This window comes from Rattus norvegicus, chromosome 7, assembly GCF_036323735.1.
Source record: "Rattus norvegicus strain BN/NHsdMcwi chromosome 7, GRCr8, whole genome shotgun sequence".
Lineage (NCBI taxonomy): Eukaryota > Metazoa > Chordata > Mammalia > Rodentia > Muridae > Rattus > Rattus norvegicus.
In genome coordinates, this window is record NC_086025.1 from 60,522,551 (window position 1) to 60,540,933 (window position 18,383).

Consider the following 18,383-nt stretch of genomic DNA (forward strand, 5'->3'; position numbering starts at 1 on the left):
CAAAAAAAAAAAAAGAACCAAAAAAAAAAAAACAAAAAAACAAAAAAACCAAAAAAAAAAAAAAACAAAAAAAACCCGAAAACTATTTCATTTTACACGTATGGGCATTTTGCCTTCATTGGTGTCTGTGTACCATGCATGTGTGGTGCCTGCAGAGGTCAGAAGACAGTACTGGGTCCCTTGGGATTGGATACATAGTTGGTTTCAAGTTTCCATGTGCGTGCTAGGAACTGAACCCAAGTCCTCTGCAAAAGCGACCGGTACTCATGACGCTGTCTTGTTTCCCTAGGCCCCAGAATGAACAAACTCCACACGTTCAGTGTTCATTATTTTTACCTTGGTGTCTTTGACCAAATGATTTAAAAAAGAGCTTATGTTTAACTGATAACTATCTTTAAGTTCATTTTATGTTTTCCCTCGTTTTACTTTGCAAGTTAGTTTCACTTGATAAAGCTTGTTAGATTCATTTCCATGTTTTGCCTGCATGCATGTATGTGCAGCACATGTGTGCTTGGTCCCATGGTCCCCTGGAACTGGAGTTAGATGGCTGTGAACCACCACAGGAGTCTAGGAACCAAACCCAGGCCCTATGTGCTCTTAAAAGTCAGGCTCTTTGTCCTGTAGGATCGCCCAGTCTGATTCATGTTCCTCTCCTGTGGTGTTGTACCTTAGGTTTCACAGATTAGAAACCCACTGGGCATCAGAGCTCAGTTCTTTATACTTCGCAGGCTTGGACTGCAGGACCTGGCAGGATGTCTCTGACAGGAAGTGTGAAGACTAGCCCGAGCCCAGGTGTTGTCGTCCATGAATTAAATCCTGCCCATCAGCACTGTCTAGCTTTATTACTTCATTAGCTGTTGTGAATGTTAGCCTTCTAACATAATTTTTGGATTGTTAAACTGAAATTATTCAGTGAGGAAACTCCCCTGCAGGCACTCCTACTTTGAGGTAGTTTGTACAAAGGCAGGATGAATACCGCAGCTGGATCCTTCTCGGCCCAGAAAGGCCCATGTCGCCAGTTCCACTAACAATGCAGTACTTCTGAAGTCTCGGACAGACGCCTTCTCTAACCCTCAACACTATCAGTGCGCTGTTGCCTCTGAATGCTTGGTGCTTAGGACAGGCACAGCAGAGTGACACTTCCAACTCTGTGAAGCTCCTAAAGGTCTTCTGTAAACTTAGAAACATCCCTGGCTGTGCCATTCACTCTGGTGGGAGTAATTTCCTTTTAAATACAGTATTATGTAATCCAAGAGGGACTATACAGCAGAGAAGTGGACTTTTGATGTGGCAGCCTCTACCTCCCAAGTGCTGAGATTACAGTGCACGCCACTATTTTTAAAATAAGGATGCAAGTTAACAAAAGAAACGGGTCTTTATCTCTGATACAATCACAGTATCAACAGATTCTGGATCGAGGACCCTTCAGAAGCTACCTGAATAGAACTTGGGTTTGAATAAAAAACACAAGTAGGCCAGGGAAATGATTTAATAATGAAAAAATATGTTCTCACTAGCATGTAAATACAACAGTGACTTAAAAAATTTAATGTACATCTCTACTGCCCAGAGTATATCAGGTACAAGATAACCCAATCTACTGGGATAAGATTTATTCACTTGCTAAAAGTGAAATGGGTACACACCTTTAATACCAGAACTCAGGAGGGCAGAGGCAGGTGACCCTCTGTGAGTTCAAGACCAGTAAGGGGCCACACGGTGGCGAAACCCTGTCTCAAAACGGAAACAGGTAAAGGAATGCAGTTAGGATTAGTATTCAGACAATTCACACACTCTTAGCTCACAATATATATGCTTGTTTCTAAAAATAAAGAAAAACAATTAGCCAGGTGGTGCATACTTTTAATCCCAGCACCTGGGAGGCAGGCAGGTGGATCTCCGAGTTTGAGGCCAGCCTGGTCTACAAAGTGAGTTCCAAGATAGTCAGGGCTATACAGAGAGACCTTGACTTGACAAAGAAAAAAGAAAACCAAAGTGATCTTTGTCCTTTACTAGCGCCTTTTATCTTTCTAATGTCTCTCACTGTACTATTACACAGTGTTACATGTTACTGCTGAGCTTAAAAATACACTGTGCCAATTAAGACAGCAGCCCCCCCCCAATGGCTAGACACCTCATTGGTAGTTACATTCAAATTGAACAAAACACTCAGACCTCCTTATTAATCAGCCAGAGAGTAGATGAGAGCGCTCACCTAACACTACAGCAACTTTATCCAAGGGGTCTGAGCCGCCCAGTGAACATCGAGCACACTGGCATCCTAAGAAACCCTGCTTTGTACAGTAATATATTATCAGTTATATTGGAAGAAAACTAAGGATTTGAAACCAACTCAAAGTGAGTGGTCTAGTTTCAGAAAATGTTTGGTGGCGAATAGAGAAAAAAAACTGTAAAAACCAACACACATGCATATTTATAGTATATATACACAAATATATGTATTATGCGACGATACAAATACATTAACATATATGAAATATATAGTGTATACTGTATCAACATATATAACTATATATTAGTGCAATTCAGGAAAGGTAGGTCACCAATAATAGCTTCCACCTACAGCTGTGTCCAGGGTTCTGATGGCACACATAAGTGTAAGGACAGAACTCTCCATAGCTCGTACCATGTGAATGCCGGGCAGGTCATCAGTGTTTTTATGCATCCAATTCTTATTCATCACACTCACATTTTGTTGTCCCTTGGGGGTGGGGATCCAGCTGTACCACTTTGCTTCCATGGGGCACTATGGGATCTGACACAACACTCAGTGAATTTTCACTACTCACACAAGTAACTTGAGCATTCTTGTTTAATTATTTAGTGACTAGAGTGGCACTGATGTCTTTAGATTTTGGTATAAATAAAAATTGTGCTTTTGGTAGCATTGACCTGATATAATTGATTTTTTAGGATGATCACTCCATTTGCTTTCTGGGTACAGAAGTAATGGGAACGGACTGTGTGGTCTAGTACCTGACTGTCTAGTGCCTCCTGTCAGGTTATGCAGGCTGTGGGATACCAGGAGGAGGAAGTAGTTATGAAATCACGAAACCTTCTTGGTGTCCACGTTCTACACTCAAGAGCTATTTTCTGCTCTTAGGTACCTCAGGCAATGTTGGGGCACGAGGGGGGGAGGTATTCTACAACACAAGGATGTTTTCCACACCAGCCAGAAGGTAATTATACATTAAGATGCCTTGTAAATCAATTTTATATATATATACAAGCAACAGTCAGGGATATTAGAGCATGAAGCAATAATGTGGCCTAATAATCTTTTCCACATGGTGCATCCAGAACATCCTAACATCCCTCTTCTTCCAATTGGACATGGCATTTATTAAAATCTCATCATCACAACGGCCTGTCCTCTCTTTGGTTCAGTACTTGAGAAGGGCACTCAAAACACTTGTCTCGTCCTTCCTATCCATAGCTTTGCTCAAGCTACAGATTACTTAAAGGCCTGACAGTAGACCTTTAACAGAAAAGTTAATGGCATTAGTAAATGTCATCAATGTGGACTGGAAAGCTGCATTTTCGTTAGGTAAGTTCACCCTGCTGGAAAGTCTGTCAACAGTGAAAATAGTTGGTAGTTCTCACTGCCACAGAGAACTCATTCTAAAGCAAAGAGAGGAATGAAGTAGGGAGTAGCACCCCTGACAGCAGCAAACAGAAACATAAGGAAGCACTTACAGAGCCGACAATACAAGTGTGCTCTCCGTGGGCGGCGAAGTTTTACATGAAGCTTAACTTTGAAAGCACAAGATGAGCTACAAAGGGAACGAGTTAGAGTTCAGGATTACCAATGAAATTTACACTCTGGTATCCAACAGCATCTACTGGTTCACTGTAAAAATGTTAACAGTATGTAGCAGGCTGATTTGCTTGAAAAGAAAAGTTCTGGAAAACGAAACTACAGTTAGAATTTTACTATCAATTTCCCCACAAATCCAAGATTAACCATAGGAGATGTCGGGCTTTCATCACTGAAAAGGAAGTGCTTAAGAGTCCTCAACTTACATTGCTCTACCGAGAAAAGCCAGCCTAAAGCCAGTGCTGAAGTCTTGCGGGAATGCTGCAGTGCATGGTTCTTTACTGTCCTTCCTACAGCGAGGTGGCCCCATCCCGATGAGTATATTAAGTGAGCCTTCAAGGCTCAACACTAAGCTTCGTCAAAGCATTACATCACTTTTGAATTACAAAAGCACCAAACTCCTATCGAAAGGGGCAAGAGATTGAGTTGCTTTCAACATTTTTCCTTTCGTGTAGCTTACTTAGCAAAGAACTGCCTAAAAAAAAAGCTTCCAAAGTGCCACACAGAAAATTTACTACACTGCATTATGCATAACTCAAACAGGAAGGTTGCAAAAGCATCAGAACTATAACTTACCATCATACTTCTCTTGGAGAAAATAAAACTAGAAAATACAAGTTCTTCCACATAAGAGTTCCGAGCACTTTTCATTAATTATCCAGACTACACTTTCTCCACAAAACTTGTACTTTCCTAATAGAGGTCACGAACCAAAAGCCTGTGTCATTAAACGTTAATACTTGGGTCTCTCGGAAGCCGTACTTCCAGCTCTGATCTACTCGCCTTTAATAAAAAGCATATCAACATAAAAGTCTAAGATTGACCCTCCCCCACACCAGCATGGCTATTCGAGCTTACCAAGTTAAACTAAAGGAAAAACAAACAAAACCAAAAAACACAGCATTCAGTAAAAAGAATTTATTTAGCTTTACACATTTAAAAAAAGATTCGAAAGGTGCATTTAACTATAAAAGTCAACCCTGTTTTAAGGAGTTATAAACAGTTAAAACCGAAACTCTACTCTGCTTCGGGCTTACATTTTAAACTCTTAAACGTAGCGGCCATATAATAACCCAGATCCAAAAAGCGTCGAGACGTAAAAGTTTGGAATTCCAGCATTGACTGTTCTGACGGCGACCGCAGTTGTGCATCGCGGAGCCGCTCGCCCGCTCCGCCGTGCACCTCAAGAACGAAACCCCACCGCGGTCGAACTAAAATCCTGCACGAGTTAAAATTATCCGAGGCGGAAAGTTGAGCCGCGTCTTCCGCGGCTCCCTCTCCTCCTCTCCCGGAGCAATTCCGAAGGCTTCGCTCTCCCCCGGGCTACGGAAGGCGCCGCGGCCGCCGCCACCGCCCGTAGCCCCTGCGGGAATGCGGCTAGCTAACGGTTTCCGCGCCGGCTGGCCGGCCGATCGGGCTGTCCCGGAGCCCCGGAAAACAAAGGGGATCCCCGGCCATTGTCCTCCGCGGCGCTGAGCATCACCAGCACTAGCAAGGCAGTAGCTTGCGCAGTTATCTCCACAGCGGGCAATGTCACAACCCGACCAACAGCACAAACTACTACCTCAGCCAGGGCCATGGTGTGGGAGCCGGCGGGACACGCGGAGCCTCGTCCTCCTCTCCGCCGCCGGCTGCGCGCGCCGAGCGCCCCAGGGCGGAGGCTGCCTCCGGCGGGCCGGCCGCGCCCTCTGTCCGAGTGGAGCTGCGCTTGCCCGCTCGCCCGCTCGCCCGCCCGCGCGCGCCACGCCGCGGCTCCGCCGCTGCCCCCCCACCCCCGCCCGCCGCGTCGCACCCCGGAAGTCCCCGCGGACGCGCCCCGCACCCTCCGGGGGGCCCCGGCAGCCCGGCACCCGCGGCTCCGCGCGCGCCCGGTCTCGCGCTCCTGCTTCACTGCGGCCGGGCGAACCATAGAGATCCCTTAAAGAGGCTGGCGCGCTCCCCACCACGTGACCGCCCGCCGCCCCCCGCCGCCATCTTACATCCGGGGCACCGCGCCCGCTCTCCGCCCGGGCGAGCCTCGGGGCTCGCGGGAAAGCCCGCTACGGGCGGGGACTCCAGCCGCAAGCCGGGACCTGCTCGGGCCTCGTGCTGGGCTCCGTCTGCTCGGCGCGGTCGGCAGAGCCCTGGTGCTCTGGGCGTGAGCAGTAAAGATGGCGGCGGGTGGGCCACGTTGCTCTCCGGCCGGAAAGTTCCGGCACCCCCTTCCCGCTCCGGCCGCCTGGCCCGCGGCGCTCCACCCCGGCGCGGCCGCAGCTGCTCGCCGCAGAAACTGGCGGGAAAGCTGTGTTGGGCGAGTCTAGTGCGCAGGCTCCCGGAACATGGGGCGCCTGCCTTCTCCCTATTTTTAGGCAAGGTTTGGAAGAGGGCCGACTGCAATGGGGCTTCCCATCCGTGTGGCCCAGTTTACTTTTTTGTTTTGCTTCTCATTTACAGGTTTTTAAAGATTTTTTTTGTTTGTTTTTAGAAGTCACTAAGATTTGTCAGATAAAATACAGGATGTCTTGCTAAACTGGAATTCCACATCCACGAATGCTTCCCCCCCCCCGCATATGTAGATTCCATGTACTAAAAGGGGGATGGTGTCTGAATTTCACATTTATCTGCCGGTCTGTTTTAGTGCATTTGGCAGTTCCATTAGTCATAAAGTTGCTGAAAATCCACAGTACACAAGACAAGTACAGAATGGTTAGAGAAATGAGTGCAATCTGGGAAGTTTCTCTAAACTTTAATCCTGTCACAGCAGCCAGATAACAAAACTCTGTTGCAAAATTTGGTAAAACTACGTACGAACGCATATATTTAATTCATTTTAGAGACCCACCTCACCCTGACCCAGTCCAGTATAATTTAGTACAACAGACCCTGGAGCCCATACTAACACCAATTAACTTTCACTACAAGGTAGACAGGACCTAAATAATTTTTTGAAGTACAAATTTTCAAATGTTTCAACCCACTTACAGGTTTCAGACATATTTCAAACTACCTGCCTGTTTATGCTACGAGCAGAATTCGTTATACTAACCTTAGTATTTAAAGCCATCTCAAATGTTTCAGTTATTCCTAATTCATATTTTTATATTTGAGTGCTTGTGTAACATACTTGCAATGAAATGCTAATTTCCTGTCTGCCGCACTGATACATATGGAAAACTCACAGCATCCTTTCTTAATAAACAATGACCGGGCTAACTCACCGCACAGTGGATCATGTTATTTGCACCTTACCAAGTTTGTTGGCCACTGTTAGTGTGGAGTTTTTTAAGAGGCTATCAAGCGTACATCTGGTCTAAAAGGTAAGTTATTAACTAAACCTGGTCCAGCTGTTGCACTGCTTTATCTCTGACAACTCTGACATAATAGAATCATCCACTCGCGGTACTGTCACCACCAATATTCTCCATCATTAACATTCAAATATGTAGAGTCTACCTAATTCACCCTCACTCCCCTTTCCAGACAGTTTTCTTGAGATCTAGTCCTGGCTTCCTTAGAACTTGCAGCTATCTGGGTCTGCCTGCCTCTGAAGCGCTCGGGTGACAGGTGTGTTCCCGTCTCCTCAGCATCTGTGTAAACAGGAGCACTCTCAGCTCCTCCTCTAGCATCACCTCAGCAGGAAAACTCACCTGCCTGCTTTCCCCACTCTCTATCGCCACCTAACTCTACACATAACACATTCATCTTCCTTAGTTTTGGTTAAAAGTAAACCTGTGCCATTCCAAAGTTTTTGGCTTTTAAGGAGTTTGATTAGGTTTCAGTTCCTCAAAGCCAACCTTCCCCCCACCCCACCATACCAAAACTCACTGTTACCAGTTCTACTAAAAACACACACCTTCCCTTAGTGCTGGAAAGATGTTGCAGAGGACCTGTAAGTCCAGCTCCAGGAGACCTGACGCCGCCTTCCAGATTTTCCAGATATCTATACTTCTGTTCACATATCCCTTTCTTATATACACACAATAAAAATCTTCAACGAAGAAAAAAAAAAAACCCAAACCCCACCTTCTTCCATCCTTTTTCAGTATCATGTAGTTTATAGACACAGACTTCCTAGCCATCAAAACTGAAAGTTTCATATTCAGCCTCTCTTTTTCTTGTCGTCCTTCTGGATATGAATAGCAGTATTAACCTGAACCATGAGAGGTTTAGTAATCACTTGACTCTGTTTTTGTGGAAGGGTAGAGACAGGCATGTTATGGACACTTGATTACACTGTCTTATGTTCAGCATTATTTGATGTCTATTAGCTACAATATACCCTAGCGACTGCAGTCACATGACAAGGAGACCCTTGGAGGTTCATACCTTATGGCTGTAGTGAAAGACAAGGAAGAGGCTGCTCTGGTTCCCTGCCTGGTTCTTGAACTATATGTGCTAAGTGTGTTTTATTTCTGTCACAACTGAAAACTTGCCAAGGGCAGGCACAGTGCTTTCTAAAATTCCTTGTAAAAGTGTATTTAATAACTATGCATTAATCATCACTATTCATTCTATTTCACAGACAAGAACATCAAGATGGGTTGATTAGCTTGCTCATGTAACAGATGCTGCAAACAACAGGACCTGAATTTGGGTAGACTCTCGGTCTTTTAACCACTATGCTAATGCTGATACAAAACAAGCAACAAACCAGATATTTTAAACAAATGTTTAAACCCTATACCAGTGAAAATTCCCAGGCAGATCACACAGAGGTTAGTTCTTAAACAATTTCTTCTCGATATTTGAATCTCCTTTAATATTCGTGAGTGTTTACCCCAAATGCATAGCCACAGAAGCAGCAGTTTATTTCAGTAAGATATTAACTAGTGCAGTGAAACAGTTTTACTAGCAACCATTTATAGATGAAAGAATGGATCTTAAAGTGAGCCATGCTGATTTAGGCTTGTGACTCTAGAACATGACCTCTGAATTTTTCTGTCCTCACGTGTAGAGTAGGTCTAACCCTAACTTCCTATTGTAAGGACTAAAGGAGAAGAAATGCTATGTTCCTCGAGCACTCCACATGGGTGATTTTAAAAGTTACTGCACTCTAAATAATATAGGAATTTTCTCATAGTTTAACTTCTCAGAGCAGGAATTTTTGTTTTTTTCCCCTTCCTGTCTTGAATCAGAATTTCAAGTGCTCTTCCTGTCTCAGCCTCTGGAGGATCAGAGGTTGCATCTGTATGTCTTGTTAAAAAAGAAGATATGAAACAGAATTTGAGCTGTAGAAGGACGGTTTAGCACTGATACAGATGGGCAGTCTCAAAAACAGCTGCCCTGAATTAGAAACAGCAACAACAGCAGCAACAACAGCAGCAGCAACAGCAACAGCAACAGCAACAACAACAGCAACAGCAGCAACAGCAACAGCAACAACAGCAACAACAGCAGCAACAGCAACAGCAACAACAGCAACAACAGCAGCAACAGCAGCAACAGCAACAACAGCAACAACAGCAGCAACAGCAACAACAACAACAGCAGCAACAGCAGCAACAGCAACAACAGCAACAGCAACAACAACAGCAGCAACAACAGCAACAACAGCAACAGCAGCAACAGCAACAACAGCAACAACAACAGCAGCAACAGCAACAACAGCAACAGCAACAGCAGCAACAACAGCAGCAGCAACAGCAGCAACAGCAACAGCAGCAACAACAACAGCAGCAACAGCAACAACAGCAACAACAACAGCAGCAACAGCAACAACAGCAGCAGCAGCAACAGCAACAGCAACAGCAGCAACAACAGCAGCAACAGCAGCAGCAACAGCAACAACAGCAACAGCAACACTCTTACAATGTAATGGCCTCAGACAGACTGGGACAATAAGTATTTTACTTAGCAGGCACAAGGTCCTGGTAAGTCAGAACTGTTCCCCACCTACCCCCAATCTAACCCACAAGAGGGTGTGCGCTTTCAACTGGACCTCGGGTTCTTAAAGATTCTCACAACTGATACCTCATGTCTTTCTAATTGTACATTTATTTTTTCCATTTTATATATCATTAGCATTAATAAGTATCTGAAAACCATTTCCCCATTCTTTCACTTTGTAGCTTCTTCCAGATTGACCACTTACATAATGAATGCAGTGTAAGTACACAAAACACCAATCAGAAATGGTGCAGCAATTGATGCTCTGAACCTCACAGGAAAGGGAAAGCAAGCACAAGGTACACTAGAGAAAAGCAGGACTACTGATCAGATCAGAAAGAAACTTATCAAGGAGATTATGGTCAAGGTTACCAAGTAAGACTGGGAGAAGACATGTAGGCTCACCTATGTGGGAACCAAACACAAACTGAGGGTCTGTGCACTCAACAGTTTTAACTATGGAGCTATGAAGAGACACCTACCCTACATTACAAAGATTAGGACTTGAGACCAAGAAACTTTTCTGATTATATTGCATAACTGATATATCTCAGCAACACAGGAATTGTGAGAAGCACATACAGAAACAGTGGTATGTATGGTATTACTTTCAAGAATTGTGTTGGGAGCTAAAAAAGAAACCTTGCAAAATGAGATAAATATATCCAGTCTGACATAAACACCATATGGTGACTGCCTTGAGAAAGGAGTTGAGTGCCGTGTGCTAAAATTATGACACAGAGGGAGTAAAAGCTGCAAAGAAAATGGAATTTGTACTTGGGTCTAAATCTTAATATCTTATTTTTTTAGACAAGTGGAGTAAGACTGCAATTGTATGTCTTCTCAGTCTTTCTTCCACCCAGGAAAACTACACAGTAAGTAGTAATTGCTATTATACTATAGCAGTTTCCAAGTAATGGCAGGGTTTAAGAAGTCTTTTATGGATACACCGTTTACTGAGTTTTAGTTTAAAATAAAACTTTAGGCAACTATTTGTAGCAACTGAAAATGATCTCAAAATTCAGTAATTTTCTTACTCAGAGATCCCATCATGCTCAGCAGTATAATAGAGAATGCTTCAAGGCCTCTGTTACCATGCGCAACAGTAATACCAAAATATTCCAGGAGTACTCAGAAATAAGACAAACACTCTGGTCTTCGGTCAGAATCACCAGCTGTATGATTTAATTTTATGTTTGTCTATGTTACTGGCAGGTATGCCCGCTCACCACTTGTGTGCATGCTGGTCAGGCAGGCCTGAGGAAGGTGTCAGGTCCCCTTGAACTGGAGTTGGATGGTTGTGAGCCACCATGTGGGTGCTGAGAATTGAACTACAGTCCTCTGGAAGAGCAGCTCTTAACTGTTGAGCCATCTCTCTATCCCCGACCTACTGCTTTGTAATAGAAAAGCAGACATAGATGAAACAGAAACAACAACACTGCCTGGAGCTCTCCATGGAAGCCAGCAGTGCACATATCACCAGGATGTAGTATTTAGATGACATAAACTTATCCACATTCAAACTGTTTACCTCCCCAACCAGTATCTTCCCCAAAGCCAAAACAATCTTGCTCCAAAAGCCACAACAGAAATGCCTACAAATTTTAAATACTCCTTTTAAAGACAAGTGGCATCGTTTTGCTGTTCGCAGCAGTGCAGACATAACTGTTCCAAGTTTAGCTACTGAATCCATTTATTTATAGCAATCACATTCTGTGTCTTGGCAGCAGAATCACAGACTCGGAAATATAGTAGGCAATAGCCTCAAACTGCTTCATATTGTTCCACTATTTAAAATGGTAGGGAACTTCAACTCAGTAAAAAGGTGACAGTGGCTGACGTGGAAGGCACTTCTAAAACCTCATTAGTAGGAAGGCAGTCATTACCAGGGTCTCTCTCTGAGTCTCATGATGAAAGCATTGGCAAATGCCGAGAGAAAGGTTAGGGGGAAGTGAGGTAAACTTATAACTTAGACAGGAGGGAATAAAAGGAGAAAGGAAGAAAACAGTCAATTCTTCTCTGGCTGTAACAGTGCATAACCACATGGCCCGAGCAAGTACCCAAGAGTGTCTCTCTGCAGTCAAGTCCATTCACACTAAGCACTGTCTAAAGAATCAGTAACTCAGCATCATCACTGTTTTACAAACAGGAAAGCAGCAGCTTTGAGAATTTGCTTAAAGGTGAATTAGGAAGGGGACCTCTGCTGACCACTTTGAGATCAGAGTATCTGCAGGCACGAGGAGGCTTGGTACCTCTATGTCTGCTTTCTGAGCAAGGCCTCCCTGTGAAATGCTGGTAGCCTGGACTCCTCGTGGGAACCTCTTGAGCGCTGGGCTTACAGGCCCAAGGCACTACATCCAGCTCATCCACACGGCTCTTTAAAGCCAACACTGCTAACACAGTTAAAACTACTGGATTTAGTGCAAGTCTTCTAAGAGGGTTTGCATGTAAATTAAGAACCAGTCACAACTTTCCCATTTACAAAATTGAACATTAAAATAAAAGCACCACTCTACTCTCAAGAGATACAAAATGTTTAATTCAAATGACCATAAAGGATTAAAAACTATTTGTCCACCATATGTAAGTCAGTAATACAACATGTCATATAACTCCCTGTTCTTCTTACGAATAACTAAAAACCAAAAACCAAAAAAAAAAAAAAAAAACCCAGTTCAGTCTAATAAAGATGGCCTTATAGCACTTAGCATAGTAAACTGTAATGCTTTAGACAAGTGTCTCCAAAATGCCAAATCCAGTAAGTGGGACACTCTAGGCTGCTGGTAATGCTTCTGAAGAGACTATTTTTGTCTACCTTTGTGGTAGTTTCCTAGAAAAATCTATAACCCATAATAATCTGAGGCTGGACATTAATCTATTTTGGCTCTTGATTTTCAGTTAATTTCAGTGGCAATTACAGGTAAGTATTTCCTCAAAGTGTTCTCTCTGTCTTAGTGGCTCTTAGCTCTTAGCCATGTCTTAAAGTTTGGCTACACACATGGATTACTCCACCTCTGAGGAGTGCGTCCAACAGTGCCTTTGATTGACGTGACTGTCAAGAGTGATCATTATAAGGGATCTATTTCCAATGTTCTCTGGTCTATTAGTTCACTTGCAGTTTTCCAGCTGACCATTGGCCAAATGCTCACCTAGGACTAGGTGGTACCAAACTGACAATAAATATAACATTTGAAACCCTGTAGAAGAAAGGTCAAATAATTGTTATTGGCTGCTACTTAAAGTGACTTATTCACTATGATAACATAAAGAAAATAACTTCTCCATTGTTTTCTTCTGATGCTCTATATAATTTAAAGAATGTTGGAAGCGTTGACTTAATAACCCTTCTGTGAGGAAACAAGTGAGACCATCAGTGTTAATGTAGTAAAAATATGAACAAGTTAAAAGCATTTCTTTTCTAGTCAGACTTAATAACAAGTTCCCCCTACCTTTGGCACACAAAAGGCTTTTAATAGATGGTATGCAAAATGCATACAGTAAAACAAAACTTTAAGATTAATTGTAAGAAATAAGACATGAAATTACTCCTTCTCTTGTACAACCAGAACCCAAAAGATGACCTATGCGAGTAAGTAATTCCACTGAGACCTCCATGATCACCCATAGTGGGGACAGTCTGTCATTCAGTGGTGAAGACTCATTTTGAGAGTTAAAACTCACTGACTTGGACAGGAGGCAATGATGGGATTCATCTTAGTGTTTCACGATGGGAACTTTTGGAGATTTCCTTGCATCTAGTAACCCCATGCAGCCCAGGTCTTGTGCTGACTGCGGAACCCAGGTTATATTTGCAGGGCGAGGACAGTGCATCAACTCTCCGAGACTAGCACATTTTAGAGGATGTAGCCTAGAAGCATGATCGACCCAAAAGCACTAATGACTTGGACTCACTCCTTGGGGGTCGAGAGGGATTTTGGGGGAAGCCTGTCATTCTATCAAGGGAGTGGCCTGCATGCTTGACATTGAGACTGGCATTGGTTCCTCATCACATTATATTTTGAGCTATACAGTGTGACATTGGTATTAAAAACTAATACTGTATTAATTTAAATTATTTACCTGATATAAGTGTACGCTGTAGACCCTTGACTCACAGATAACCTTCACAGGAGAACACTCGTTCAGATTGCAATTGGTCTGTTACTTCTCATGAGCAGACACTTACTTTATAAAAGAAACCCACGGCAATATTTTCAAAATGTTGCCACTCTTATTGATATGTTATCAGTGATATTCCTATTCTTTAATTCACAAGTGAATATATCAAAATATAAAAAATACACAGCTTGAGTCATTTTTTTTACAGCTTTAAGAAAACACTGACAGCGCAGTCTATGAAATGCCATGTATTACCTTAACCTCAAGTGAAATAATAAAATAGAAATTCATTGATTCATGTGAGTAAAAATAATATTCCTTCAAAATAGGCCTTGCCACACATACACAGAATATAGTGCAAATTAAATCATCACATAATTAAAATAGCCTCAAAACTGTATCTCCTTGACTACCCGACTCTAACGCCTCCTTCTAGGTGTATGATAATTTTGGAAAGACCAAAATTTATAAATCTTGTTAAAGTAAAAAGCTTTCTGGTGCATTAAAATAATATTAACCTCACTTACTTCTTTTTAATAGCAATGTTTTCAACATGTTTCATGTCTCAGCACTTGTGAAATAAAATTTTAACTTGGAAAAATATTATAACAGCATAATTAATTAAAAAAATACAGCGAGCTAGGTCAACGTCAGTTTGTAGAGAGGTCAGGTACTCTGAGCTTTCCTTCTTCCTGAGGGCAGAAGGAGGGTGGCAGGAGCTCTTTCCCGAGCACAGTGAGCTCCCTGCTCTTGGAAATGCAGGCTTCTCCAAACGCCCACTTGCCCTGTGTGTGACACATGCTTTACATACTATGGGTTAGCCTGGTGCTATTTCTTCTTGGAAGGAACCCAGAAAAGGACACAGAGAAGAACAAAACCTCACAGGCAAAGTTTCATGAAGTATAAAGTCATCTTGCCTCAGTCGTCATTCAGCACATGTCACAGGAAGAAACCATAGGAATATAAAATATGAAAAGTCTTTAAAATCCAGACAGCAAGTGTAAAAACAGACGCATGAAAGTTCAGAGACAGGCTTAAAGAAATGAGGTATGATCCAGTCATTCTGCTACAACGTGTCTCTGTATTACGTTATGACTGCATTTCAAAGGTGCAAAGTCAGCGAATCATACCTTCTGCTGCTGTGCTCACACAATCCTTCCGGTCACCAATAATGCATGTAAAAAGAATGAAGCCAACTGTATGAGTACACGATAAGCTTATCTGCCCCAGAAGAAGGCAAATCAGAAGTAAAAACGTAAGCAAACAGTTTGTATTAATAATAAATACAGCTTCGAGCATTTAACATCATCAATATTTTAAAATTTTAAATAAATGCAAGTATTTTATACAGAACTGTACCATTTATTATACACATAGTATATCATTTCCCTTTGTTCACAAAGGCTGGTTGATAGTATGGAATGTTACAGTACCACCTTGAATAAAATTTTAGTACAATTCTGTACTTGAAAAAGGGTGCAAAACACCAGCCTCAAAAATCTGAATGGAAATATCTTTCTTTTTAAAAAGTACATCATTAACACACACACAACAGACTATACATAAGCTCACTTTTATCAACTGAAGATGTGGTAGCAGGTACGATGTAGTGTTCCTTATCCCACCCAGCAAGATCACTCATTAAAAGGCTCACGTCCTCCAGGAGACTTTGTTAACATGTAGCTTTTGTATGAATTACTGCACCCAGATAATTACACTTTAATTTAAAGAAGGCAAACGATGGCTGCCAAGAATGACTTCAGTAGAGCGTCCTTCCTCTACAAGACTCAGAAGAAGGCGTTCCTTAGGGTGTCTCTTCCTCCACATGTACTGTAGCTGCTCAAGATTCTCCATTTTGAACTTTGGATGCTGGTGGCTGCATGAAGTCCTTAAAGGGAACCAGTGCCTCTTTAAGAGCAGAGCAGACGTCTGAGGATGAGCAGGTGATGCACTCTACTAACGTAGGGTATAAGGCAATTACTTGTGCCCAAGTATTTCCATCAACTGTAATCAAAAAGTACAAAAAATTCTCAAAACAGTGAATATAAACAGTATGGTCACCCAATTTATATAAACACAATGAAAAATATAACAGAAATGGTTCTATAAGCATCTTTTAATTTCTTAATTTTATAAGACTTCATGATATAAGTAGTAAAGTATAAAAAGGAAGAGATGATAGAGAATTATGTACTTAGAAATTAGGGAAGAAAGTATTAGGGGCTAGAGATGGCTTGGTGCTCAAGAGCACTTGCTGCTCTCACAGAAGACCGGGTTTGGTTCTCAGCACCTACATGGCCGCTAACAGCTATTTCTAATCTCAGCTCCAGGGCCATCCAATGCTCTCTTCTGGCAAACATTCATACATAGAAGATAAAAACAAGTAAATCTTAAATGAGGAAGAGAGAGAAATAAGCAGTGAGGTTAGTCATAGATACCAACAAACCCTGCAAGTTAACAAAGTAGCAGAATGACCCAAAACGTTATTTTCTGTATAGTTACCAGAAAACAGAGTGTGCATGTTAAGAACAAATAGAAAACTGTCTTTTGCACTTGCCTACTACACATATCTTCACATGAATTTCTCAGTAATACCCTTGATAGCAGTCTGAATTTCACGTTACTGCACAGATGGAGCCGTCTTACAGAGCTTGCTAGTCTTTAATGTGTACCGCAAGACTGGACAGAGAGCCAACCTGCTTTCCTCGCCTCATCCACCAACGGGCGGATGCTTTCCACCAGGTGCGCAGGAGTGGCCCACCAGAACCAGTAATCTGCTTTACTGAAATCCCGGGGGTTACATTTTTACTTCCTGTTGTTTGCTGGGGTCTGACTCAGGGTCATGTACAAGCAGGTGTTATACTGCCAATCTGTACCTCAGGCCTTCTTTTTTACCCTTTATTCAGAGACAAGTGGCTCAGCAAGTTACCCAGGCTGGCCCCTCCACCACATTCTCTAGTAAGTGCATTGTCAATCCTCACATAAAACCTGCCGGCACATGTCATGTTATTGTGTGGAACAAATCTGCAGTCTGGGAGGAAGAGCAGCACACAAGAAAGAGTACTGTGTAAATGTACAAAGCACACTCCCTCTTTTGGGGGTTGTTGAGATAGGGTTTCTCTGGTAGGTGGCCTTGGCTGTTTGGAACTTGTTCTGTATACCAGGCTGAATTTAAACTCAGAGATAAGCCTGACTCTGCCTCCCAAGTGCTGGTATTAAAGGCATGTGCCTTTAATATGTCTGGCTCAAAGCACTTTTAAAAATTATTTCATACTTTACTCTAATTTACTAAGTGGTAACCCCCCCCCCCCCAATAAGGCAGTGCTTGGTATCCTGGTCAAGTCAGGAAATTGTTCTCTATCTCAGTTCTCTTGATGTAATATAAGGAAAGGAGTTTCTTAACATAGTCTCTCTATTTCTGAAACAAGTCCCTGGTCAAATAAGCTTGGTACACGTCACACATATCTTTCCTCTTAAAGACCAACAATTCATATGAATTCACTAGAGGCTTACAGTAAAAGAGCGTACTCAAATTTATATAATTTGCAGTTTCCCATAAGCATATAAGATGCTTATGGGATTTTTTTTTTCATCTAATGTGTTTTGACCCTGCTCAGTGCTGAAGTTATTTCTTTAGTTCACTTCTATGAAAAGTTCTATGCATCTGCTAACTCCTTTTCTTTCTTTTTCATATATATATAAAAATATATAATTATATATTATTATATGTGAGCACACTGTCACTGTCCTCAGACACATCAGAAGAGGACATCAGATCCCATTACAGATGGTTGTGAGCCACCATGTGGTTGCTGGGAGTTGAACTCAGGACCTCTGGAAGAGCAGTTAGTGCTCTTAGCTGCTGAGCCATCTCTCCAGTCCTAACTCCTTTTCTCAAACAGGTTTCTTCAGGACAGGGCTGGAAGGAGAGAATGGGCTGCACTGGTGAAAATAGGGACTGGCGGGTGGGTGAGTAATCACTTTTCTGCTTTTTACCTGTCTGAAATGTTAAGAATTTGAACCAAGACCAGGAAGATGGCTTGGCAGGTAAAGCTGACTGCAGCCATGCCGTACTCTGTGTGATCCTAACAGGTACTGGAAGAAGAGAACCAAGTCCCTCAAGTTTGTGTCTGACCCATACATGTGGTGTGGCAGGGTACAGCCCTCCACACACAGTAAATATCATGTTATAATAAGAATGTTAATATAAGAAGAATCCACACCATACTTCTTTTCACTTTTGCTTTGGGGATGGAGGTTGGCTTAAAAGAAATCAGAAAAGGAACAGAAAAACAAAACAAAAAAGCCAGGCACCGCTGCTCTGGGAAGTTGTCTTTGGCCATACTTTCTACTGAGCCGCAGAAGAGCATCCAGATGGAAACTCTACTCTGGCCAGACAAACAGTCAAACAGCTTTGGCTTATTAGAGGAGATACATGAAGATGACCCCAGACACAGAACTTGTACTCAGTTCTTACAGCATGTTTTAAAGCCCACCATAATTTCCGAAGGACTTTCTGACAGAAAGCCAGGTGTACTAGCTCATACCTGTCACCCAGGAC

At 42.5% G+C, this 18,383-nt stretch overlaps 2 protein-coding genes and 1 non-coding gene across 6 annotated transcripts in view; 1 reads left to right on the top strand and 2 right to left on the bottom strand.

Moving 5' to 3' along the window:
- Positions 1-5,209: 5,209 nt before the first annotated feature.
- On the top strand, positions 5,210-15,459 carry LOC134479799 (nascent polypeptide-associated complex subunit alpha, muscle-specific form-like). The gene is made up of 4 exons (XM_063264464.1): positions 5,210-5,307; positions 5,363-7,134; positions 8,340-8,532; positions 8,953-15,459. The coding sequence occupies exons 1-2, from the start codon at positions 5,210-5,212 to the stop codon at positions 6,300-6,302; spliced, it is 1,038 nt and encodes a 345-aa protein (XP_063120534.1). The 3' UTR covers positions 6,303-7,134; positions 8,340-8,532; positions 8,953-15,459.
- Positions 5,327-5,411, bottom strand: Mirlet7i (microRNA let-7i). The gene has a single exon (NR_031808.1). It is a non-coding gene; the product is annotated as a microRNA let-7i (primary transcript).
- The window catches only part of Mon2 (MON2 homolog, regulator of endosome-to-Golgi trafficking), a 78,696-nt gene continuing 72,534 nt past the window's right edge, over positions 12,222-18,383 (bottom strand). For 2 of the 4 annotated variants that reach the window (NM_001040176.3, NM_001414945.1), the window contains 1 exon segment: positions 12,222-15,826. In NM_001040176.3, the coding sequence (NP_001035266.2) occupies positions 15,663-15,826 (164 nt within the window). In that variant the 3' untranslated portion in view covers positions 12,222-15,662. 4 annotated transcript variants of the gene reach the window in all.

Excerpts from the sequence above, each read along its gene's own strand:
- LOC134479799 (XM_063264464.1), top strand. The coding sequence starts at position 5,210 with ATGCGGCTAGCTAACGGTTTCCGCGCCGGCTGGCCGGCCGATCGGGCT. Across the intron at positions 5,308-5,362 it reads CCCGGCCATTGTCCTCCGCG|CGGGCAATGTCACAACCCGA; the intron begins GCGCTGAGCATC and ends TTATCTCCACAG.